A 25,906-nucleotide genomic window follows, 5' to 3' on the forward strand; every position below is an offset into this window, starting at 1 on the left:
ATCCCACAGGGCTGTCCACTGTGGTAGCTCTGCCTCTGTATTTCCTGGTTTTACCTCTGTGGTACCCAGGTGTCTATGCAGGTGCGGAAGGAGAGGTCAGCGGTATCACACCTTCCTCCCACCTGCTCTAAGAGAAAGTCTTAGCAGATGTGTTTGGCCTGCGCCCATTTAGTCCGTATTCAGTTATGTAGTTTCATCTGGGCTGCTCATATATGCCTGGGTGTGGGACACCAACTGGACTGTGGCTGCTCTCTCAGTAGACACACCCCCAAATAGAAGTGACGGCCACCACAAGCCATCAACTGTTCACTGCAGTTTGGTTTAGGGATGGTGGCTCCTGAGTCCCTCTCTGGAGTCGCCAGGCTAGAGTGTTGACTGGCTTGGTCTCGTGCAGGTAAGGCGCTGTGAGTTCATAAGTACAACAGTTCTGCCATGTCCCGCAGCCCCTGTTTTGCTTGGGTCCCCACTCCCACCCCTAGCCTCTCGCTCATACCATCTTTTTTAACCCGTCTTCCATGATGGTACCTGAGCCGGTGATGGTGGTGGTGGTGGTAATTCGTGTGATATAGGTGATGTTCACTAATCCTTGACTAGATATCAGTGTCTCCGTTGAGCACCATCCAAGTACAGCTATTCTTACTGATGCTCAAATCATCCAGTCTTTGTCCCCTGAGCCTCTGGCGTCTATTCCTCCCTCAGGCCTCAGGGTCTTTGAGAGCCTGTTTGACATCTGATAAGACTAGGTTTTCTGGTGTTCAGCTATCAGCCACCTCCCTGAGGAGTTCCTTTTTCATGAAGACTGATATTGCAAAGCCACAGTCTGGGCTCAGCCACTTTCAGCACAGTTTACCCAAGTTTCCTGGGATGAACATCATGAAATTTAGGGCATGGGCATCTATTGCCTAAATCCAAAACAGACACTGATGAAGGCTTAATAGAACATTAATTACAATAGGGAAAATTCCTTTGTTTGTCAAAGATTTCACAATTGTTTCTCAATTGAGAGCAGTGGTTTTCCACCTTGCCTACATACTAGAACCTCCTAAAGAGTGTTTCTAAATACATATGTTAAGATCTATACCAAGTTCTTTATTTAACTGGACTGAGGTCGGGTGTGTGTGTGTGTGTGTGTGTGTGTGTGTGTGTGTGTGTTGTACACATATGCAGAGGTCAAAGCGGGACCTTAGGGTTTATCAAACAATCTCCCTGTGGACTTAGCATTTGCTATTTCCTCGGCTAGGCTGGCTAGCCAGGGAGCCCCAGAGATCCCCTGTCTTCCCCACCCTCACACTATAGTGTTAAGTTTATAGTGTACACAGCCATGCCTGGCTTCTATGTGGGGCTAGAGACCTGGACTCAGGTTCCCAACTCTTCCACAGCAAGCACCCTTATATCCATGTGGCATCTCTCCAGTCCCCAGAAATGGTATTTTAAGGTGCCAAGTTCCTGGACGGGATTCAATGTTGACTATAGTGGTTGTCATTCTATGCCTGTCTTGGTGCTTTACCCTGTTTGCATGGAGCCCTGAACTGTACTGTTGAGATGATTTAAATATGTATGTGAGTGAAATTTTATTGGTTGTCTGCCAAGGCTGGCATTGCTCTGGCGGGGACAGAGTGACTTGGCTCCTGCCCCTGGGACAAGACCCCAGTGTGAGCTTCTATGAGTGTCAATGACTGCTGTGAGCATAAGGCTTGTTTGTGTAATAATGTATTTTACAGTCCTCTGAGGAATGTCCTCCCTGTTAACATTAATGACTCCACGGGAATTAGAAAAAGCATGAGTCTAAGAGCCAAAGGTGTGGCTATGTCTCAGCAAAATGGTAAACACTGGGACCTTCAGGATATATTTTTTCAACTATGCAAAAATAAGTATCTGGTAAGAATTATATAAGGTACCTCAAGAATCTAAAGTATAAAGGCAGCTGCATTGGTGAGACATCTTGTTAGAAAGATAGAAACACAGGCAGATTCCTGAGTTCAAGGTCAGCCTGGGACCTTGCAAAGTTAGGCCTAGGTGTGGTAGAAATGATAATTTCAGGACGAGGTTCCAGCCAGTGAGCTTGGCACCTGTGTGTGACAGAGGCAGGCAGATCTCTGAATTTTTTTGCGATGTGAAAAGAAAACGTGTGCTTCCGGCCTCCTAAGAACCAAAGGGCTGGGGTCACTGGGATGCTGGCTCATAGGATAATCAAAAGAGAATGTGGAATAAATAACTGAATTGGTATGTGAATAAAAAACTGAGCCTTGATCTCCGAGAGATGAGCTAGCAGAAGGCGAGAACAGTTCTTTCAGATTTTCTCTAGCAGGAGCTGAGCTGTCTAGAGATCTCTGGAGCAGCTCTTCAAGATTCTTTTTTCTTAACAGGATTTCTGATTTGGTTGGAAGATCCAATAATTTTTTTTATAGCAGCTTTTCTGACATTGGACAGAAAACCCATGAGCTATCCAAATAGCTTTTAGAATTTTTACTAGCAGAGAGAGCTGTCTCAACCAGTGAGTTTTTAGAATAGCAAGAAAAAGTTGTCTAGAGGAAAGCAGAAAACACACACACACACACACACACACACACACACACACACCACACACACACACAGACACACACACACCACACACACACCACACACACACACACAGACACACACACACCACACACACACCACACACACACAGACACACACACCACACACACACACACCACACACACACACCACACACACCACACACACACAGACACACACCACACACACACACACACACACACCACACATACACACACACCTCGTGTTCAAGCAGTCTGTAAAGCTATCTCAGCAGGACCTAGGCCGCCAGCTTGTACCCACGATTTGACTTCGAGTCATTCTTGTTGCTGCTACCAGACACCCGTTCTCTCAGAACCCCTGCATGCCGAGGCTGGTCCTTGGTGTGGCTCTCCTAGCATCACTAACATTGTTGCCATGTGAGCAAGTTGATAGTTACTCCTCTACCTCATCTCTTATCACCGTGGCAGCACATCAGAATCTTCCACTGCCCTATCGACTTCTGCTCTTCCTATGTGAATCTTACGAGCTACGAGCTACGAGCTATTGAGGAAGACCGTGGGTCATCCTTGGCTCCTTGCCCTCACATCCCACATCTATGATCCCCTTGGCTCTGCTTTCAATCGGCTCAGCTTCTGAGAGTTCGCAGTGCCAGCCTTGCCTGTGTGTTGTTCCCGTCACCACTGTCCCCTACGTCCCGGCCCCCATTCCCCCGGGGTTTGCCTGCTGCTTACCGGCTTTGATCGTCTATGCTCCATTCTCTACAAGCAGTCAGAATACTGGATACTTGATCCTGTGTCTCCTCTTCTTAGAACCCTCCTTCCACTGACTCCCATCTTGCTCACAAAAACTCAGAACTTGGAAGCCAGCAGGATGGTTCAGTGTATAAAAGCATCTCACTCAAGCCTGAAGACGTGAGTTTGATCTGGTCCCCAGAGCTCACGGTAGAAGGAGAAAAGCCACCCCGAAGCTTGTTTTCTCACCTCCATAGTTTCCACAAGCACGCTGTGCTTGTGCCTACATTTACACACACACACACACACACACACACACACACATATACACACACAGTCTACATCATCTGCCATCTATACCTTCTCCACAGTCGCCAGTCGCCTAGTTCTGGAAAGGTCTTTAAACTATGACTGTGGCTCTTCTCGATTTACACTGTGTTTTTAGAGTGGCCCTTCCCAACCCTGCTGTATATTGGAGTTACTACTACCCAGGTTACTCAGGGCTATACATATCAAGATTCTGTCTCATTAAAAAAAAAAAAAAAAAAAAAAAAAAAAAAAAGAATGTTGCCTGGAACCCACCCCAGAGATTCTGAAGCAACCAGCATTTTCAGCATCAGGAGTTGTTTATTAAAAAGTGGAAAAGGAAGGAAATGAATGTCTTCGTTCCTTTCACTGCCGCGAGATGGGGTTGCACGCTCTGCTGTACACTCCCCCATGAATTACCAGAGAAAGGAGAGGAGCGCCTGCTGGCACTGGGATGGAACTGTTGAAGCCTCAGGCCCAGAGCCCACAGACATGAACACTTTTCCACGGTCCACGTTAGAGCCTTGCCACTCCAAGTGTGGCCTGCGGAGCAGCTTAATGTCAAGATCACCTTGATCTTGTTCAACATTCGAGCCCTACCTTGCTATAGGGTCTCAAAGAAACCTGGGATAAGTGTCACTAGGCACCTGTGGCTCCTTCCAGAACTTTTCGCACACACCCACTAAGCCCCTCCCTCTCAGGGGCTGGGCTTCCTTTTCCTTCCCCAGCTTCTGATCCCTATGTAACTCCGCCATTTTGGACATGCAGTGTCTTGGATTCCTGGTTCATTCTTGGCTTCCTGGCCCATGGCTTTTTTTTTTTGCCTTCTCTTCACCACTCTCTCCATTTTTCCTCTTATGCTCTGCCCTGCCACTCTCTCCTCCCATGCCCTGGTTCAGTTCATTGGTCATGTTAGGTCTGGACACTTCTAGATATTTCTGGCTGTGCTCTCCCTCACATCTACAATAAACTTTCTCTTCCACTATATCTAGGAGCGGTAACGCCCCTGTTTTTCCTCAATAGTGAGTTTGGGGTTAGCCTAGGATACATGAGACCCTGCTCCACCCCCACTTCCCTAAAATTTGTATCTGTCAGCCCTTTCCCCATCCCATTGAGATATGTATGTATGTCTTACGGAGTGTCTGCAAGGACCTGCAAGCCACTCCATCAAAATATAGTTACCAAATAAGGAACACTAATTCTTAGACCCATGAGAGCCTAGAAGTCTAACTTTAAACCCCTGCCAGTCACCGGACACATTTAACCAAGTTTTGAACATTTTCATTTCTCTGACCCTACACTTCAGCCCAATCCTCTCCTCATGCCCTTCCTCATACCTCCTTTAAAGAGTCATGGGGCTGGATAGGTAAAGGCCTGGGCTAGGTTCTAGAGGACCAGGTCCCATCTCCAGCACTCACAGAGTAGCTGACAACTGTCTGTACTGGGTCCAGTCCCAGGGGATCTGATACTATCTTCTGGCCTCCTCAGGCACTGTACACACATCACACACACACACACACACACACACACACACACACCACAGACATATATGCAGGTAAAACATTCATACTTATTAAATTAAAATAATAATCCTAAAAAATAAAATAAGGGTCTGGAGAGACGGCTTAGCAGTTAAGAGCACTTGTTACCTTTCCAGGACTCAAATCTGATTCCCAGTACCGACACAGAGGCTCAAAACCATCTGTAACTACAGTTCCAGGAGACCTAACCCCTTGTGTCCTGCTGGGTGTGGTGGCTCATGTCCTAAGCTAAGACCTGAGCTTAGGAGGCTGAAGCGAAAGGAACAAGGACAAGAGAAACGCGTGTTCAGAGGTGATTCCTGATGCATTTTTATTAGAGCCAGAGGTGACAGCTTTTTCCACTGAAACACATCTGTGTCCTGAGGGAAGGCCATGAGAAACCTCCCCTTGTAATTTACCTTTGTCAAACTGTCCAAGAACACAGCACAATTGCTTTATGATATTCTCTAATTATCAAGTCAACCATCAGCTTCTCTTAGGTGTGTGTATGTCTGTCTGTCTGTGTATCCTACCCAGGGCCATGTGCACGTTAGGTAAATGCTCTACCACTGAGTTGTAGTTGTTTCTTAGTCCCACTTTTCTCAGATTTCAGATGTTTTCTTTTTAATTAGGCATGAAAACAAAATCTACTTCACATCCCAGCACTTAGGACATATTCCTGTGACGGGAGGCTTAACAGTCAACTTTAGGCCTTAAATTTTCTAGATCTTTCCTCAAATAACTCTCACTGATTTGTTAGATTTTACTCTGTTCTGTCTGGGACCTATTTGCCCTATTGGGTCTAAACGGAATGTTAAACATTCTGGGACCTAAACAGACAATTTTAAAATACATCACCAATTCCCAGTAAATATGGTGCAATGGCCTCCTAGCTCTTGGGGTCACAGTGAAAGCACAGCTCATCTGGTGAACACTGCACAGGCCCCCGTTCCCCCCCCGCCCCCCAGCCAGCAGGTGATCAGCTTTGCCTGGAGGCTGGGGTCTGTGGCTTGATCTTCTTTACGGCTTCCAGAACAGAGAGCAGGTTCACTCTGTCTCCAAACTCTTTTTCTCGGTGCTCAAGAAGAACGCCCTAAAGGGGAAACAGGAAGGGATGTCAGTCTCTACTCAGAGGTGTTCACTCATGAAACAGACTCTGAGCACCAGCTGTCCGTCAGTCCTGCGCTTGGGCGGCTGAGAGCTCAGATCTGAATCAAACCCGGCACCTTCCCTTGAGTTGTCCGGTCTTCTGAGGAAGGGGACTGAAGCAGTCATGTCCCAGTACTTGGGACAAATGAAGCTAGTTAATTAAGACAAAGGTATGTGGAAGGCTTCATGCAGATAAGAGAACAATCTATCTGGAGGAAAAAGAATGAAGACAGAAAACAGCTAGGAAGCAGCGCTCAGAGGCCACCTCGATGGCTGCTGGAGGACCGTCTGAGAAGGGAGACCCATTCTTTTCTTTAAACCTCATAAACTGGGGTCACACTTCTAACACAGTGAATCAAACACACCAAGATAGAGGACATTCTAAAGTCACTGTGAGGTAGTGAAATGATAAAAGGACATGCTTGAGGTCTTAATTCACTGTGGTATCTGGACACTTGTCTTAAATTTCAAATAATCTGAAATGTGTCCTGTCATTATAAAGACAAGAAAACAGGAAAAAGAGAGGAAGTCCAGTCAGTGAGGTGGCTTGTCCAGCCGAGGCACTTGCCATATACAGGCCTTATGACCCCAGGGTAATCCCTGGGTCTTGCACAACGAGGCGAGAGGGAGCCAAGTCCTGAGGGTTGTCCTTTAACCTCCACACACACATTATGATGTGCACATGCCTGTACACACACACACACACACACACACGTACACACACACACACTCCAATAAATAATAAAGAAAAGTCCACCACATTAGGTTGACCATTAGGAAGTGAGTAAGGAAACTGATTGTTTACTGTGTAAGTCAAATGCAGACAGTGAAAAATCAGGGGAAGAATGTTTGATGGCATGGGAAACACTCGTCATCACTGTGGAGAGAGAGAGACCAACCAACTGCCACCCAGCTCTGTTCTAGTGGGCTGCCTTCAGCACCCCCTACGAAGGCCCCACATGCTTTTCACTATTTTGCTGTTTTTAGATTCTCTACACAGCATAGGCGTAAAGAATATAGGTTACTATATTCTTTACAATAAGCGAGGCATCACGAGTCACTTTTAAAAAGTTCATACCTGCAGGCACTTGACATAACTGCAGAAATGCCTCCAGGAGGAACTAGGGTTGCTGCCCAGCCAACCCAGCTCACCCACTACCTTGCCAGCTCTGAGGGGACCAACAAACACCACACCTAACAACACCAGGAATGTGCTAGCCTGGCCATGAGTACCCAGTGAGTCACCACCAGGCAAGAAAAGGCTGGCAGGTGTACCAAACCCTGCCCTAGAGGCCACCGTAGGAGGCCAAGGTAGGACAATGAAATGCCACGGGGCTAGACCAGGAAAAAGACCTTCTATGGTCACCTAGACCAGGTCACTGAGAGCCACGTCTGCAGATAACCTGTACACACAGTGGGGTGCTGTCCTTCTGGGTTCCTGAGTTTAATTTCTCCTGTGCTACTCACCAGCCATGTCTGGTCCGCTTCTATGTAGATGGGAATGAGGAAACGAACCTCCCAGACTGCTGGTGGGGCATAGGAAGATATGGAGCCATACCAACGGGCACCTCTAACAAGGCAGGTGCCTGGTGGCCACTCCTATTACAACGCTTTGATATACTTACTAGAAGTCAAGAGACAGAACTACATCAAATTAGATACCATTTAATGCTAAACTCTAATACAAATGAGTAAGAACGATTACCAGCACATTTTTTTTTTTTTAAGATTAGAAATCGAGCTTCCTATTCTGACTTCTTTTATGTTGGGAGATCTAACAATGCAGAGTGAGGCTGCTTTTCTACAGAAACAAAACAGCAGAAGTCCAGCCACACCCCACACACGTGCATGTCACTGATTCTATGGTTTCCACGCAGGCTTGTTGTCTCCGGGTCCTCCTGTGACCCATGACTGTCCACTGAAAGCCCCAAGCCCACGTGGAGTACTCGTCTGCCTCCCAGGCCCACAAGGACCTACCTCATCTCTCTTGCCCATACCCTTCCTCAGGATCCTCACACTGACTCTGGGTCCTCATTGCCAGGACTCCTAACACCCTGTTCAGGAGAATCGTTTTCTCCCCAGGCACGGTCCTGACACCAAGAGTTCCACAGGACTCTCATACGTTCCTAACACGCTCCCACCTATTCCTTCTACTCCTTCTCCCTTTTTTACTTTCCTCCACATCTGTCCTTGATGGCTGGGGGACATGGCCAATTGTGTATATTCACAGACAGAATAAAAGTGAGCTACCTGGGCAAGAACTGAAACACAGCTTGAAACAGGAAGTCAGGCTCAGGCCTCTGCAGGACCACACTGGACTAAGCCCACTGGTCCAGCTGCCCAACTGCTCTCGGTCTGCAGTCCAGGCATCCTGACTGTCTGGTGACCTGACTTAGAGTGCATGTATGAGAAGCAAGCCTATGGAAGATGTGTGACCAGTGACGACGCTGGGAGGAAGGACGGAAGGCGCTAAATGTGGAGATTCACGCCCCTACTTCAGCCTCAATTCCAAACCCCTAGGTCTGTAGTAAATACCGAGATCTTACCTGCTTTCCAGATCCTATCACAAAAACCCCTCCGAGGATGAAGCCTTCGCCTTCAAAGTTTCCAGAGAAGCCTCCCTTCCAGGCCCGGAAGGAGTTATACCACACACCCAAACGCACGAGGCCCATAAGCATCATCTTCCGCCTCTCTGGACCATAGAACTTTTTCTACAGAGCAAGGAAGACCCCACGTGAGCAGTCTGCATGCCTCTCAGCCCCAAGAAGGAAGCCAGAGCCAAAAGCCCCGGATCCTGCAGTAATACGTGTAATTCTCTTCCCAGGGTCACACTCAGCTGCCTAGGGAAACAAAAAAGCTGCCAGCTCTGACTTCTTTACAGAAAAGGAAAAGGAAAAATATGAAAAAAAAATTAAATTTAATTTCACGTTGCTTTTGTAATGTAGTGCTTGAACCCAGGGCCTTGTACATGTATGTTAGGTGGGTCCTCTACCACTGGGTTCAACGTATGCTCTCAAGACCCTTTCGATCTGAGACACCCGCTCCTGCCACCCGCCACCATGTGCTTTCTCACAGTCCTTACAACATCTTGTAGGGAGAGAGAACAAAGGAGGTAACTGCATATATTAAGGGACAAGGGTTTGGCTATGGTGCAAGGATCTTCTGTTCTTTCCCTCCCTCCTGGGTCACCTGACAAGAGGCTTCAGTAACAATGGAGAATGACTTTCAAGAGTCTGCCTGTGCTGTGCTCTGAGAGCTGGGGGACCCTGAAAGTTCAGGGAAACTAAAGGGGGAGGCCTACCTCCATCTCCAGGACAAACCTACCCTAGGTCAGTGACCTCTCCCAGCTGAGAAACTAGTCCCACCAGCATACAGCCCAGGGCTCACAAGCCTGTAACACACTCGTTCTTTCTGTGTTTTATTTTTAATTATGTGACTAAGAGCATCTCTGTGTGCGTTTACGCAACTGAGCAAAGTACTCGAGAGGCCAGAGGGGGACACTGGATTCCAGGGAGCTGGTGTTACAGGCCAAGGTCAGCCATTCAACATGGGTGCTGGAAGCTGAATGTGGTTCCTCTGGAAGAACTCTTAAGCACTGGGGTGTCTCTGCAAGCCACAACACGCTCACCTTTTCATCCAGGAAGATTTCCCCTTTGAAGTAAGGCTGGAAATCCTCCACTTCCCTCTTGACCTTCTCCTTCACCACTGCGTAGAGAGGGACACCTAGCTCATCCAGCTTGGGCTTCAAGGACATCAGATCTGCTGCTTCCTGTGGAAGACAGGAAGGTTCAGTGACATGAGCTCCCTCCCACAGCTCAGCAGTCAAGAAACAAACCATGGCCCAGGGTTGACACTAAGCGGAGAGACAAAGGTAACAAAATTCCAGAATCAAGCTTCTGTGAAAGCCCTCCTCTCCCCCCAGTCCCTGCTAGAACTTTCTCTTTCCGTCTCTAGTCTAACCTACTGGAATGGTATCTTTGTTCTAGAAAGATTCCCAGACCTGTCCTACTTCTCAAGCATGTTCTGTGCTTTCTGCCAGGGGCTTTTTTGGTGCTAGGTCTTCATGTCACCAACGAACACGGTCACTCAGGTTCCAAAGCATGCCTTACTATAAGAAATTCTGTCTTCTGCTTCATTCCCAGTGTCTAGAACATGGCCGGCTATACGGAAGGCACTAAACCCTTGGTAGAAGGAGCTGAAGGTGGAAAAGGGGAGGGTGTGGCTGTGCTGAGTGGAACAGACATCCTTGATCCTCGTGAACCGTGTGCTGGAAGAATCAACAATACCCCGTGAATCATGGAAACGCTTAAGAAGCTTTTCACATTAGAGGTCCTAATTAAAGAACCACCAGGAAGTTCTTTTAAGTGTAGCCTGCCCACCTCTGATATATATATATATATATATATATATATATATATATATATATAGTGAGAGGATATTTTCTATAACAAGAACAAAACAGAAAGAAGCACAAGCAAAGCTAGACAGAACAGCACTGATTGTAACATATTTACCAAGAATGCGACTGAGTTGCAAAGTCTGAGTACAACAGAAGGGAGGGGCTACAGTGTCTGATGTGGTTGAAGACCACCTGCCGGAGATGCGGTTCACTGCTCTCCCGGCCCTTTCCTCTGGGGATGTTGCTATATAAAGCTATTGAGAGGAACAGAGTCATATATCTCCTCTGTTAAGCCACTCACACACGTCTATCCACCCACATTTCTGGACCCTGTAAGTTTCCACAAGACGCTGTGCCAGGGCACAGAGCAGAACACCGGAGAACAGGCTGCAATTAGGAAGTGCCATTGCTCCTGGAAAGTTCTCTGTATCACTGGCTTCAACAGATCATGTCAGAGCAGTTTCCCAGATGGTGTCTGGAGGCATATCAGATATGGAATTAAAAGCCCGCAGCTTACACTCCATCTCCAGCATGAAAGAAAATAGTGAACCCCTCAAGTTGGCCAAGTCTAAATGACTGTGACCTGTCACATGACGGGGGGGGGGGGACTGAGACTGATCAGAAAGTTAGCTTGCCAATCACCCTGACCTTAAAGAAAGAGGGGTCTATGTTAACTGGACAGGTCCAGTTCCATCACTGGGGTCTTAAATGTGGAAAAGAGAGGAAGGAAGTCAGTGTTGGAGGGATGGGATGTACCAATGATCTGAGCAGCTATTGCTGACTTTAGAAACAGAGGGAGAACTCACAAGCCGAGAACACTGGTGGGCTCTGGAAGGGTGCAGAGACAAGGACATGAACTTCCACTACAGTTTCCAGGGGGAGTGCAAACAGAACTCTAGACCTGTACGCTGACTGCTGTTAAAACCAGCAAACGTGTGTCATTTTGTCCCAGCAGTTGTAACTGAAAACACACTAAGCAGGCAGTTTGGCTTTGGGGCAAATTCTGTAAAATGAGAATGGTGACAATAGGTTGCGTTTCTAAGAGAACCCTGAGAAACTGTGCACAGCCTGGGGATGCAGCTCAGTTAGCAGACTGTCTAGCGTGGACAAAGCCCTGGGTTCCATCCCCAACATCACAGAAAATGACACAGTGGTGGTGCACGTCTGTGATCCCAGAACTCAGGAGGCAGAGAGGAGAAGATCAGAAACTCAAGGGCTACCTAGCGAATGAGAGATCGGCCTGGGCTGCATGAGATCCTGTCTTAAAAAACTGAAGGAAAAAAGGTGCCTTGCAGGTAAAACACTGCAAAGTGTGCACTCAATAGTGTCAGTGGATTCTTTATCACACACAGAGGCAGAAGGAGATCTCTTAGGGTTGACTCAGGCTTCCAGAGGAATGAGAGTGATAACCCCGACGAGGCCAAGGGTGTTTGTTACTTGGGAAGCCAAGTGGTTTCAAGGCAAGAGAACCCCAGTCCATTTTTCTCCTGGTCAAAGCAATTATCTCAGAACTTGGGGCTTTTGGTACCACCTGGGCAGGCCGTCTTCGAACTATCCTTGCCCTCTTTTTACTCATTTATGGAGTGACAAGGTCAGGCTCAGGCCACAGTAAAATTCCTTGTTGCATTAGCATTTTGCATCTCAATAACTACAGTTCCTGGGGTTGGGGATTTAGTGGTAGAGTGCTTGCCTAGCAAGCGCAAGGCCCTGGGTTCGGTCCCCAGCTCCGAAAAAAGAAAAGGAAAAAAAAAATAACTACAGTTCCTGCCCTAATACGTGTGTTCAGTTTCGGGAATGGCTTCCTCTTGAGTTGCTGACCTGGAGCCACACTGTACATAAGCCTCAGCATCACTCAAGCTTACAGGCAAATGCATCCGCACTAATGGTATGACTGAACCCCTGCGTAGCCGCCCACTCTGTGAGAGCAAGAGGGGAGAAAGAGCAGTTCATGATCTAGAGTGGAAAGGGACTATGGTGGATCCCAAGGAACAGGAACGCTCTAAAGCGCCTCCTAGAGGAGGTCCCTGCTTGCTGCACCTTTGTCAGAGGGAAGCTGACAGCTGAAAGTGGGCAGGGAGCGTTCCTCGAGGATTAGACCCTTACTTCAACAAGTATGCATCCATGCGGACCAATAGGAACTCTCAATAGAATGTTCTCCTGTTGCTGCCCCGGATTAGATGAAAAGGCAGTGCAGGACATAGCTGCTACCATATTGGGCAAAAGGCTTGAGGGACAGAGAAAGTGAGACGTGTGTGGCTAACCCCACCAGGGTATTTGGAGTTGTTAAAAACACGATCAGAGCCAATGTCAAAACAAATGCATAGAGCAAATAACAGAGGCATCCAGAAATGTCAGACTGCTTAGGAGCACACCTAAGCCCTTGGTCCTGCTGGAAATACTCCAGACCCCACTGCCTGAATGCTTTACTTCCAACAGATCTTCAAAGGCACTCACCGCTCGACAGAGGAAGCAGCCTGGCCTTCGCACAGCCATAATCACAGCCCCATTCTTTTCCCATAGCTCCTTTGCTTTGAATGTCCTTGGTTCTGAGAGAGAAGAAATGGTTATGGCTTCCTTCCGGCCTGCCCAGTCCTCCTTCAACTGCTTTTAGAAGGTCCTGAACTACGTCCAGCTGACCTCAGCTCAGGACCCAGCCTAGGAGGGGACCAGGAGAAGGCAAGCACTGATAGGGAAGACTCAGGATCCGACTCTACACTGAAAAGCCCCTCCCCTACAAAAGCCAACTTTCAACTCGAATATCCAAACTGTGATAATATCTGGCAAAATTAAAATTCCTTTTATGGCTGGCAGCACTGGTCAGTCTAATAATTGTGTAGAGCCCAAAATGAGTTTTGCATTTGATACCCCTCCCACAAATACTCTTAAAAGCATATTCAAAATAAAAAAGAATGACCTAAACATTTTAAGTGCAATACCTGTAACTAGAAGAGGGTAGAAGACACCCAACGAGCAAGTGCTTGGGAGAATTGGTGTGGACTCATTTTAGATTAACCTTAATTATTTTAGTATTCCTCAGAGGTCACCATGCACTTGTGGGATACAGTGTGAAAAAACAGGAAAGAAGGGAGGTTGTAGTCACATGAGATTTCTAAGACCGGGGCTGAACAAAGCCTTGGCATTTCTCTCTCTCTGCGCTTTTTCTAAGGTGACCTGCCATGAATGTGAGCCACCACACCCCTGTCTTCCGAGGGCAGCTCCCTCACCTTGCACTGATATAAGAGAATAGCTTTTCTCTGGGGCACTAGCCAGAGGACCTTCTGATCAGTGAGCCCTAATGTTTACCAAGAAATCTCCCCCGCACGGAGCCTGGGCACTGATGTGGGAGTGTACCTGGCAGGGGTACGGGGGGCATGATTGAGTGGGGCTCACAGGTGAGCACCTGAGGACAGGTACATAGGCTCCTTTGTCCTAAAGTCGGCCCCCTTCTTCTGCAGCTTCCTCACAGGCAGAGTAACCACAGAGTAACCAGCTCTCCAAATCCCCCTTTACAATGTGCATTTTCTTACTGTGCACGGGCCCTGTACCATGCATGAGGAATACAGAATGGGGGGAACGGTGTTTCTCGAGCTCATTTTTCCTAGACAGTTCGATTTATTTTATTCTTTGTGACAATCTCGAAAGCCTTGGAATTCCTCAGAATGCTCTCCGGAATAGCTGGCTTATTATGTGATGGTAAAATATCGCGAAATATTACAGAGCAATTTATCATGGCAGTTAAGGCAACAGTAACAGAGAGTGAAAAATTACTTTGAAAAGATAAAGATGAATTAGCCATTAATACCAAGACCACCTCTATGTGACTACAGAAGCAAGGAGAGGAACACAGCAAAATAAAAAATGATTGTGCTAGGTGGGTACAACTCCTGGTAATTTAAAATTGTTATTAGATTTCACCATAACATTGCTTCGAGAAAAAGGGACGATTTTAAGAAGAAATCTAAAGGAGTTAAGCATGTATCCTACCATCCTGGAAAAGTACACAAAGTCACCCCTTACCTTTCTCCAGTGTTTTCAGATCTATGTCTTCCAAATATTCCAGTGCCGCCTTTTGGGGCTTAGAGAGAAACATGTCTGTGTTGGCCAGGAGCAGTGCCAGTGCAGCAGCCCCAAAAGCTCCCACACCGATGGACCACATACCCATGGAAAAGAAACTTGAGTCCTGGAGAAAAGACATGTCTGGAGAATAAGAAGAAGGAAGATGTTACTGTTCCCACAGGACAGCTGGAATCTGACCTCCTGCCCAAGGCTCCAGTGGACAACTGGCCAGAGGGGGAGGGTCCGAAGCAGGGCGAGATGGGATGGCTCAGAGCTGCTCAACCCCTTGTCTCAGCCCCATTTGAGAGCTTGGGAGAAGCACAGGCACACTTGGGTTTGTGTCCCAAGGAGCTTACTAGGGCATGAGGAGTCATGAAAGAAATGGTGGTGTCTAGGGGCTTTCCTCACACCTGTGCTTTCCTGGTCTGTGCTGCTCTGCGGGCTGCTTTCCTTTCATTCTTGTTCACGTGGGGGAGGGGGTGGCGAGTGGCTCAGCTATCACCTCCCTGGGTAGGGACAGCCTTCTCGGCTGTGATCAGAGGATACTTGGTTTTGTTACCCTATCTGTCTTCCTCTGGAGTTTAAGACTCTCCCAGAAACAAGGCCCGCATTCTATTCATCAAAACCCCAGCGACTGCCCAGCAGGGCCTCACTCTGGGGAGACAGATAATCTTAGTCAATTTCTCCCAGCTGAGAAGAGCTTTCTCACTGATTATAAAAATGAAATAGGCTGCCATTTAAAAACAAAAGCAAAAGGGTTGGGGATTTAGCTCAGTGGTAGAGTGCTTGCCTAGCAAACACAAGGCCCTGGGTTTGGTCCCCAGCTCCGAAAAATAGAAAAAAAAAAAACAAAAAACAAAAAACAAAAGCAAAACCAACAACAACAAAAACAAAAACAAAAACACAGTTTCAACAGCACCAACACATCAGTGCATAAAACCACACCTGACAAGAAAGCAGATACTGCCTGAAGCCTGTCACCCGGCCACTGTCAACTGCCAGTATCTTAAGATCTCACCCCTCCTGGTTCTTCCCTCAAACCCAGCTTGGGTCACTGGGGACAGGACATCGACAGGGACAGGGACAGGAGTAAACCACCTAACAGGTTTAAGTCCACCTGGCACGATTTGACCTGGAAATATCTTCAAAGCCTGAGTGGAGGCTGGGAAGCCCACATCACTGCTGAGACATGGGACTTTGAGGAAGGAGGAAGTGACCTATGGGGGAGACAGAAAAGGATTTAACACCAGGACCGGACTGAAGCCAGCTTAGGGAGTTCAAATTTGAGTTACGCAATAAGAGAGAGGTCACGTCTGGTGGCACAGGCCTGTACCTCAGCTTCTCAGCAGGGTGAGACAGGAGGACCCCATGAAGTTCGAGGCCATTCTGGCCAATTCATTGAGTCACATTCCCAAGGGAAAAAGAGGCTGAGCTCTAGCTTGTGGGTAGAGTGCTTCCACAGTATCCTCAAGTTTTAATTCTCAGTATTATTAAAGTTAAGTTAATCAACCAATAATTAAAAGAGAACTCCAGGAAAGGAATGGCCAAGGAAATATGACACACAAAGAAAAAGAAAAAGAAAAGAAGAAAGAAAGAACGGATGGACCTAGTACTGATTCACTTGGAGAAAGGAGGAGGCCGGTATGGGTGTTTAAAGGCCTGGTGGCTGCGACTGCTACTGTATCCCTGCTTTCAGCTGAGAGGGAAGAGGGAAGACTTAGAACCACACAACGTGGTTCTATGAGCAATGGCTCACCACAACCAAGTGCTGAAATGAATTCAGATGAGTGATGAGCATGACTTATACACAATCAAGGTCTCGGGCTCGGCGGGAAGGAACATTCCGCAGGCCTGCTTCCAACTTTTCTTTGGCAAAGTTACACATAACTGGATTATGGTTCACAGAATGACGAGGAGGGAAAGGACGTCTCCCAAGCACCTGCTGTAAACAGGAGCCTGGAAAAAATGTCGGGGCCATTATACTGTCTACCACAGTTCTGGATTATGGGCAGGCTTACATAATTAAGGAGCACATGAGTGCGGTCATCTGGTTACACATGTGTAAGCATTTCTGTAAGAGGTCAGCTTATGTCAACCCTCCCAGTGGAACCAGCAGTGCAGTTGGGCAGTCCTGGGACCTCTTCCCTCTGGATGCGTCCCCTACTGCACTCGTAGAGGCACCACGGCTCTACTTCCCCACCACTCGATGACAAGCATTCGGCTGGTTCGCTCATGAACACATCGAGGGAACTCACGACTAGACTGAACATTTATTTTTATGACTAATTTACAATCAACCGAAATAGCGATTTTGGAGAACCTAGTATGACACGCAATCCTTAAGGAGACACAGGCCCAGCTCAAAAAGTATCGTAATAGTAAGTGGGAAGTTGGAGGGAAAGGACACTTGGGTTGTGGGGCCACAAGGAAGAGAGCCAGTCCAGACGACCACAGAGATAGAGGAAGTGGCTTTGGAATTGGTGTGGGACACCATTGACACGAAAGCTTGGCTGGGCAAGGAATGATCTAGCCTGGCATGGAAGACGCTGGGAGCCTCTGGGAGAGGAGAAGCAGAAGCAGCCTGCCCTGTAGCAGCAACGGCGGCTTCATCCATCCTCTGGGAGAGGAGAAGCAGAAGCAGCCTGCCCCTGTAGCAGCAATGGCGGCTTCATCCATCCTCTGGGAGAGGAGAAGCAGAAGCAGCCTGCCCTGTAACAGCAATGGCGGCTTCATCCATCCTCTGGGAGAGGAGAAGCAGAAGCAGCCTGCCCTGTAGCAGCAATGGCGGCTTCATCCATCCTCTGGGAGAGGAGAAGCAGAAGCAGCCTGCCCTGTAACAGCAATGGCGGCTTCATCCACCCCATTTTCTCATGGCCGTCTGAGGCATCTGGGTTTCCTCATGGCTCTCGTACCATCCTAAGATCTCAGGTATTCTCGGGCCCCCGCTTCATTCTATGTGTTTACATCACTGGGGATGGGTCTAGGGTAGAACCACCTACCAGACTCAGCCCTCCTCTGCGGGATTTGATCCTGTGCTAAAGGTGCCCTAAGAATTCACATGGCCCAGAGGTGCCCATCTCCGGACCTCAAGCTCAAGAAGCTTGTATTCAAGACGTGAGCTTCAAAGCTACCCCAGTCACGATATTTTCCACCCTTGCCCTTACCCTCACCTATACTGTGCTTTAAAAAAAAAAGGGGGGGGGGGTAGAGTCACTCCTCTGGGGAGAACATGCCAGCAGGCTCCGCATCCCGGCTTTATCACCCGTCCTGGTGGAGGCAGACTTCTCGAGAAGTACCAAGCCTCCAGAACTCAAAGAACTCCTGACAAATATAGGAACAGATATGACAAAAACGTGGGGCACAGTCTCTCGGACCCTGAATTACCTACTCCCACTCCCACGGGCTAATAACTACCAGTGCTTTTCCACATGAAAGACCACTAACCGGAGAAACGGGGAGGCCAGTAACCCCGAATTGTCTAAATGTTACTTGACATGTTTGGCTTAAGTTTATTGTCTCAATTGCCTGGTGGAGCAGAGGATATTCTCTTTGCAGGGGGCAACACTAAGGCTCTGAAGTTCAGGAACTCCCTTCTGTCACAGGGCCAGCAGGTAGCAATTCTGCCATCGGTAGTCAACAAGAACAGCACTCCAAAGCTTAGAGTCTTTCTGATGTCACTCCTGGTCTCGCCACACATTCAAAAGTGGGTCTGTGGAGGCCAAGGATGCGACCCGCCCCCTTCAGAAGAATTTCAAGCAGGAGGCTTCTTGTATTCAGTCATCAAACGTAACGTCACTACGTTCCTTTCTGGTCTAAAGGAAATTTACCATAGACCAGCTGTCCCTTCTCTTTTCTCCCACTCTGTTCCCTTCCTTCAAAAGAAGCCCAGTCTCTCCAGAAGAGATCTGCAAGGTTGTTTACAGAAGAGCCAACCCCCACCTGACAGCCATACCACGCAGCTCCCCAGGGGGAGGCTTATCAGATCCCTGCCGGCTCCCAGAAGGTGAAGCTGGATAAGACTAAATAAACAGCAGCTGTAAGGGCTCACAGTGGCAGCTTTGGTCTGGAGAGAGCTGAGGGTGGGTAGAGGGAAGCCAGCTGGGTCCCCTAAGCCAAACTGCTACCATCTTCCCCAGGCTCACCCTCTGAACTCCAGAATGAAGGAGTGACACAGCCCCTTAGACCCCAGGGACATCTTCCGACAGAAACACTAACAGCTTACTTGGAACCCCAACATTCATCTTCATTAAGCCCACTTTGGCCCACCTGCCGTTTTAGGCTTCATCCAGCTTGGTGCCCTTCCCCTAAATATCCATCCTTCAGCGGGCCAAACCCAGGAAGAGCACTTACCATGTGCCGTGTCCACGCCTCTGCTTCTACTGACAAAGGACTCTGACCCACAGGCTATGTAGGCAGGATGGCCAGGCACAGGGAGGGCTGGAGGTGGAGCTCTGGAGTCTCGCCTAGGCCCCTAAGCTTAACCACTCCAGAGGCAGGACTGGGCCACACAGACACCCTCCAGCTGCCAATGGTTAATCTCCAGAAAGCATCAAAGTGGCCAGCTGCCAAGGCCCCCTAGCTCTTCAAAAAAAAATTGAGCAAAGTTTTGAGTCATTTGCAATTTGCAGTCATGCAGACTGTAACATTTCTTAAGTGCCAGCAGACTCCCCTGTGCTATGGGTGCATACGAAACCAGGCCCATGTGTCACACAGCATCAAAGGGACAGGTCCTTTTGTTCAAGGCTCTTTGCCCAGCCTGCTCTGTACCCTTCTTTACTCTCCACCAGGAAGCCCTGGACTGCCAAGGATCCTGACCTGATCTAGTCATCTTCGCCTTTCCACTCCCTTCCCAGGGCACAAAGGTGTACGCGTGTTCACTTAGGCATGGGTCCTGTGATCAGATAGAACCTTCGGGTGGCCATGCTTTCAGAAAAGAGTTTTAGCACAGGGTACTGCTTATCTCGTCAACAGGCAGGCATTTACCTAGTTGGCATACAAGAGCTGTAAGGACTCAGAGTGGCCGAGTGAACAAACGCTGGGAAAAGGAAGGGCATGAGTAGTAAATAGTGTCCTATCCATAGTAGCATGGTTGGTGAGGGTGCTGTAGTGGCCAGGGGAGAGACCAGAATGGGAGCGGAAGTTAGGCTCTGTCAGCTCTGCTGAAACACTCATTGTATGAGAAGCTGAAATAAAGGTTTCGGGGTGATATGATCATTCTGGCTAGGGACTGGAGAGATGGCTCAGCAGTTAAGAGCTTTGGCAAGGCTTCCAGAGGCCTGGGTTCGAGTCCCAGCACCTGTATGGCAGCTCGTAACCATCGGAAATGCCAGTCCCAGGGATCCAAAGCCCTCTTCTGGCCTCACTGACACCTGGCAGGTGTGCACATGGTACATAGACCTACATGCAGGCAAAACAGCTCTACACACGAATAAAATAATAAATAAATAAAAATCACTCTGGTTACAGCATGGAGAGTGAAGTGAACCAAAGTAGCCTGGCCAAGTTCAGAGGAATGGGGATCCGGTCTTAGGCTGTGCAGTCAGGGAAGAAGAGGCTGGGCAGCAGAGTCATATGAGATGGACAGAATGTAAAGTGTAGGCCAATGAAAGGAAAATGGACGCCACGTTTCTGTCTTGAGTAGTTGGGCTGGACACTCGTGTCAGTCGCTGACTAGGGAGCTCTAGAAGTCAGTAGTGGATGGAGGACAGCTTTGGATCTACTACAGCATGTCCATATAAAACCCACTACCTGGAAACTTTGAGTCAGAAACAGGAATGGGGCACTGGAGAGGTAGCTCAGTGGTTAAGAGCACCGACTGCTCTTCCAGAGGTCCAGAGTTCAATTCCCAGCAACCACATGGTGGCTCACAGCCATCTGTAATGGGATCTGATGCCCTCCTCTGGTGTCTGAAGAGAGTGAGTGTCCTCATATACATAAAGTAAATAAGTAAATCTTTAAAGAGAGAGAGGGGGGGGCTGGAGAGATGGCTCAGCGGTTAAGAGCACCCGACTGCTCTTCCAGAGGTCATGAGTTCAATTCCCAGCAACCACATGGTGGCTCACAACCATCTGTAAAGAGATCCGATGCCCTCTTCTGGTGTATCTGAAGACAGCTACAGTGTACTTATAGATAATAAATAAATAAATCTTTAAGGGGGGGGGATGGGGACTTGGAGGGCATTGCCAAGCCAGTGGGTGAACTCCTGGAAGTAGGTAAGGTCACCCAGGAAGGATGTATAGGTTCAGAGAAACCACTTACATTGCACACCCTTCCTTGAAAGCGTTGCCTACTGAATGCTCTCCCTGATTATAGGGCCCACGACTCTGTGAACTTCTCTGCACACTGTGGAAAACAGGGCTCATGTGTTGTGTTGTGGCTGTCTGGCTGGCTTCACAGTACACAGAGGGCAAGGGGGATTCACTCCTACATCAACAGAACTTGCCAAGGATCTGCTGAATGTAATGCAGGGACAGTAACGAGCACAGAATGTCGAAGCAAGAAGGAAGCGAGTTGGATTTTACTCTTCAAATGTCACACTGGAGCAGAGTCGGAGGTATTTGTTGCTGCCTAATTTTACCTCTGCGTGGACATGGCTAGCCTGGTACTATAGAAAACACTCAAGCTTGGGACTTGACCTTGCAGAGAGTCCCAGCTCTGCTGCTCACTGGCAACGGGAGCTAACACGGCCCCGTTCCCACTCTCACTCCCACTCAGGTTCTGTAGCACCCGATGACTACACCTACAGGGAGAGACTGGAGGGCACCCGGCACTACTGCGCTCCTTCCGCGTGAGCACAGCATCACGCGCACAGGCGTTGAAGTCAGAGACTTGTTCAAAGAGCTGCCTCTAGGCAGGGACCGATAAAGTCTTAACAAAGCAAAAGCATCAGCAGTGGGTGGGTTAACTCATGTCTGAAACATGTAGGGACAGCAAGAAATTCTAAACATCAAGGGAACACCTGCCCTGCCCAGCCTCACCCAGGGACTCTTCCCATCTCAGAAAAAGCTGGCCTGAGGCAGACCCAAGGGATGGAAGAAAGGAAATGGAGGGAAAACGAGGGGAAGAGGCACATGACTTCCTTGGCTCAGGCCTTCAGTGAACAGACAGGAAAGATGGTTCCCCGCCACTCCTCTACCATCCCCCACTGTTAATGTCCTCTGCTCTAAAAGCTCTACGTCAGTAGCCCCTTCACTGAGTAAATGAAGAGCTAAGACCCAGAGAAGCTGGCTAGCCTAAAGTCACACGGGTAAGAGGGGCAGCAGTGTCTATGTTGGGACTCAGGTATGGGTCTCCCAATTCCCACTCCATGGCAGCTTACCCTGCTTCGGATTCTCAAGGTCCTACACCACCCACCATGAACCCGGCACTAAAACTAGGACAACATGCACACACACTGACACCAGATACAGCCGGTGCTGAAACCTGTTCACTGGCCTTGAACAAGCTGAGCGAGAGATTCCTCCTGAATGGGGCCTGGTGTCTGAAGAGAAGCCCAGTCTCTCCCAGGCCCAATCCTTGGCCAGCAGCTCACAAACCAGTGCCAAATGTTTTCTTAAGGACCATTCTGCCCACTCTCTGCTGAGAAGCTGGCCTGCAGTTTTTTTCCTATACACAGTGACAAGGCCCTGTTAATTCCGGATGCCACCGAAAAATGCCAGCTTAGCAGTTACTGTCACAGTGAGAGGCAGCAGAGAACTCCCACAAGCACCTGTGGAAATGGCCACTGCAGTGACCAATGCTCGTCTGCCCCAGTCAGTTCTGTTGTCTGGGGCACGTGCCTGCTTCTATCCCACCCTCCACTGAGACGCTAAGAGTCAGAATTGTGAACATATGATCAGAGGAGAAAAACACCACACACTCAGAGACGGAGAAACAGAGGCACAACTGAGAGGGAGCGGGACAGCTGCCTGGAAAGTCCTTGCCTCCGGGAAGTGGTTCCAAAGACCTGGGCGTTCTGCTAACTTTTCAGCCTCTTGCCTTGGCTCAGAAGACCTGTCCTCTCAAGTCCTGTGAATACGGACAGGAAGACGAGGACAAACCTCCAAGAGACACTGGGTTCGGGCCACCAAATCTCAGTTCTCATTCTGCCCTAGAGACCATTTTCTTGCTTATCACCTTGAATTGTCTGAAGAACAAGCTGCATCCAGTGGCGGCCCGTGTTTGAGAAGAGCAACACGAAACACAGCGGCAGGCACCCTGGGATGTCGGGGACCGGACTGCTGGACTAGGCAAAGCAAGTGCCCTGCCCTGAGCAGATTCCTGAGAAGGGCTTGACCTTTTCCCTCCTCTTTCTCGCCCGTTCTCCCGCAGGTATGGGTCCCTCTCGACCCCCACAAATAACTGGGTCCCCGCTGGCGGGGGCAATGGGAGACCAAAAAGTCTTCCTTACAGTTTTCGTTTGCTTATCCTTTTTCCTTTTTTCTTCTTTTTTCTTTTTTCTTGGAGCTGGGGACCAAACCCAGGGCCTTGCGCTTGCTAGGCAAGCGCTCTACCACTGAGCTAAATCCCCAACCCTTTCTTTTTCCTTTTTTAAAGAAGACAATACCTTTCTGTGAGGCCCAGGATAGCCAACAGCTTGCCACCTTCCTAACTCAGCCTCCTTAGCACTGGCATTTTAGGCACAGACCACCCCACTGGGTGGTCTTTACCTTTGGCAGGTTTCAGATTCACTCACTGTCCTAGGAGGGCAAGACAGACACCAAATACGGGACAATTTCTCCAGCAATGTCATGACAAGTCAGTTTTCTGGGTGGAAGTTTCAGGTCTGGGGGAGTCCTGCCTTGTGTCCACGTTCTCCACAGCACATACTTTGAGTTAACTCTTTGGCTCTCTCACACTGCTCCTGGCAGTGCCAAAGGTCAAGGTCAACTGCAGTCTCCCTTGGCAGAGGCCACTGAACTCGTGGGTGAGGCTGGCTCCTTCCAAAGCATCTCTGGACAGTTCCTGCCACACAAGGCTCTGTCCAAACAGAGTCTGAGCTGAGAGCATTTCAAAGAAGCAGAGAGCCAACTAGCAGGAGAGTTGCTTTTAATCTGAGATACTAACGAAGTCTGGGCACGCACCTTAGAACTCCAGACCGACCAAACCTTCTGGTGCCACACAGGCTTGAAATGATCATTAGACACGAAGACTGCAATCCCAAAGGCAGAGAGTGGAGGACTGCAAGTTCAAAGAAAGCTTCAGGGATGTTCAAAGCTACCCTGAACGACCTAAGACGCGCCCCTCTGAGAAGAAAGGGGGAAAGAGGTAGGGTATGAATGCTTCGTACCCCTCCAGGAACAGCACAAAGGGTCTCAAGTAAATGCCATCCCTTATAAGGAAGGAGACTAAGGAAAGGTCAGGCCAAGAAGAACTAAGTCCAATACCTACAAGTTGTATGAGCCTGGACCAACCAGGTTCCACATTAGCCAAGTGGGAACAATTTCTTAATCACCTTCTGAAAGAGAGCTGAATCAGTGAAGATGCTATAAGTCTTTACAAAGACTGCCAGATTTACTTATTCCTGCATTAGTCAGTGATCGCCCCAAATATTTGAAATGGATTTTCTGACGAATCTCTTTTGAGGACCTAGGGTGTGCAGTGTGAACCCCAGTTTTGTCTCCAAGGATGGGCGAAAGCAGGAGCATAGAAGACTCTATTAGCAGGCTCCATGACAATGCTTTTCGAAATTAAAAAAAAAAAATCAAGAAGTGAGTATTTTCTTTTCAAATAAGTCATTTACCAAGCTCCGAGGGGAAAAAAAAAACTGTCGAAGTAAAAGTAAAACCAAAAAAGTAGGTAACAGGGCTGTGAAAACATAGGCGGCACGGTGCCAGCGGGAATCTCAGAATACGCCTTTCCCATGCGACCTTAAATTTCTTTATCTCCCTCGGGTCATTTTCGCCAACTCCAACGACCTAACAATTCGGAGGGTTGGAGCTCGGCTCTCATTACCACACCTCAGCAGCGTTATGAAATGTACTACTGAGCTTTCTAAGTCAAAGGTTTGCAACCTTTGGAAGAGAAGGAAGAACAGGTATCTCAGAGACTTCCTGACAGGACACCCAAACACTGAAATTGGACAGCCACGGCCACCCCAGCAGCCTTCAGCCCACCTTGGGTGGACGGCCCCCCCTCCCTCCGCGCGCCCCACTGCGAGGTGGACGAGCGTTTCTTTCAGTCCTCTGTCCCAGTAATTCAAACATCTGGGTGCGAGACGGACAAGAGTTTTTCTGTCCTCTGTCCCAACAATTCAGACAGCTGAGTGCCACCAGCGCCATTCCGGGACGGGGGTCTCTGGGCCCCAAGCGTGAAGTTTGAACTGATCGCTGCGGTGGGCGGAGCTTGTCGGAGAGAGGTACCTGGGGAGGACCTGGCCGCATCCTCCATCCCGCATCCACTCTCCGCCGCCCCTGGCCTGCCTCGATCCTCACCTGCGCCCCCCAAGGACCCCGCCTCCGTGGACTTCACTGGTCCCCTGAGCTACGCCAGCGGACGCAGGAGGCTCCTCCGTTGTAGCGCAGCTTTGGAGGCTCGTGGGACTAAGATTCCCCGCGCCTGCGCAGTTCAGCGCCTACGCCACCACGCCACTTTCACGTGACAGACACGCCCCCGCAGCTCCAGACCCCGGACTGCGCAGAAATGGGGTTGCCTTGGGGCAGTTCTTTGCTCTCTGATTTCCACAGCGCTAGTTTGGAACTGGCGTGCTCTGTAGGGGTGCTGCGCTGTCATATCCAGAAGCATGTAGTGTGCGTGCATGCGTGTGTGTGTGTGTGTGTGTGTGTGTGTGTGTGTGTGTGTGTGTGTGTGTGTGTGTGTGTGTGTGTGTGTTGCAGCCCCCAACCCCATAAAACTTAGATGTCCCAGTGCCTGTCTTCACCCCCAAATGCTGGTTATCAGAATGAAGAAGAGCAGCTGAGAACTGGCTCTAGGATAATACCACTCCTCCAGCTTCTGAGCAACCCTGTGGCGGGCTTGTCTTTCACTCTTTCGTGGTCGTTTGTTTAATGTAGCTCAGACTGGTCTGGAATTGTTTATCCTCCTGCCGCAGTTCCCCAGGTGCTGGGATTACAGGCGTGCACCGCACCGCCATGTCTGGCTTTCACCAATTTTTCTCACTCCTGTAGTAAGTGTTCATTACTGTCGTATAAAAGCCATAGTCAGGGGGTTGGGGATTTAGCTCAGTGGTAGAGCGCTTGCCTAGGAAGCGCAAGGCCCTGGGTTCG

The 25,906-nt window shown here is 48.9% G+C and overlaps 1 protein-coding gene across 3 annotated transcripts; it reads right to left on the minus strand.

Annotated features, from left to right (window-relative positions):
* Positions 1-5,404: 5,404 nt before the first annotated feature.
* On the minus strand, positions 5,405-25,229 carry Prxl2a (peroxiredoxin like 2A). Of its 3 annotated transcripts, none has more exons than XM_063275493.1 (6): positions 25,043-25,229; positions 14,664-14,843; positions 13,101-13,192; positions 9,876-10,016; positions 8,794-8,958; positions 5,405-6,191 (listed from the first exon to the last, which is right to left on the minus strand). In XM_063275493.1, exons 1-6 carry the CDS (start codon positions 25,068-25,070, stop codon positions 6,078-6,080), a joined length of 720 nt encoding a protein of 239 aa, XP_063131563.1. In that variant the 5' UTR covers positions 25,071-25,229; the 3' UTR covers positions 5,405-6,077. The 3 variants fall into 3 exon arrangements, with proteins under 3 accessions (XP_063131563.1, NP_001014162.1, XP_006252853.1); NM_001014140.1 differs by having other exon boundaries at positions 25,115-25,186; XM_006252791.5 differs by lacking the exon at positions 25,043-25,229 and adding an exon at positions 19,053-19,194.
* Between the last annotated feature and the right edge of the window lie 677 nt (positions 25,230-25,906).

The sequence above is a fragment of the Rattus norvegicus genome, chromosome 16 (assembly GCF_036323735.1).
Source record: "Rattus norvegicus strain BN/NHsdMcwi chromosome 16, GRCr8, whole genome shotgun sequence".
In the NCBI taxonomy this organism is placed as follows: Eukaryota; Metazoa; Chordata; class Mammalia; order Rodentia; family Muridae; genus Rattus; species Rattus norvegicus.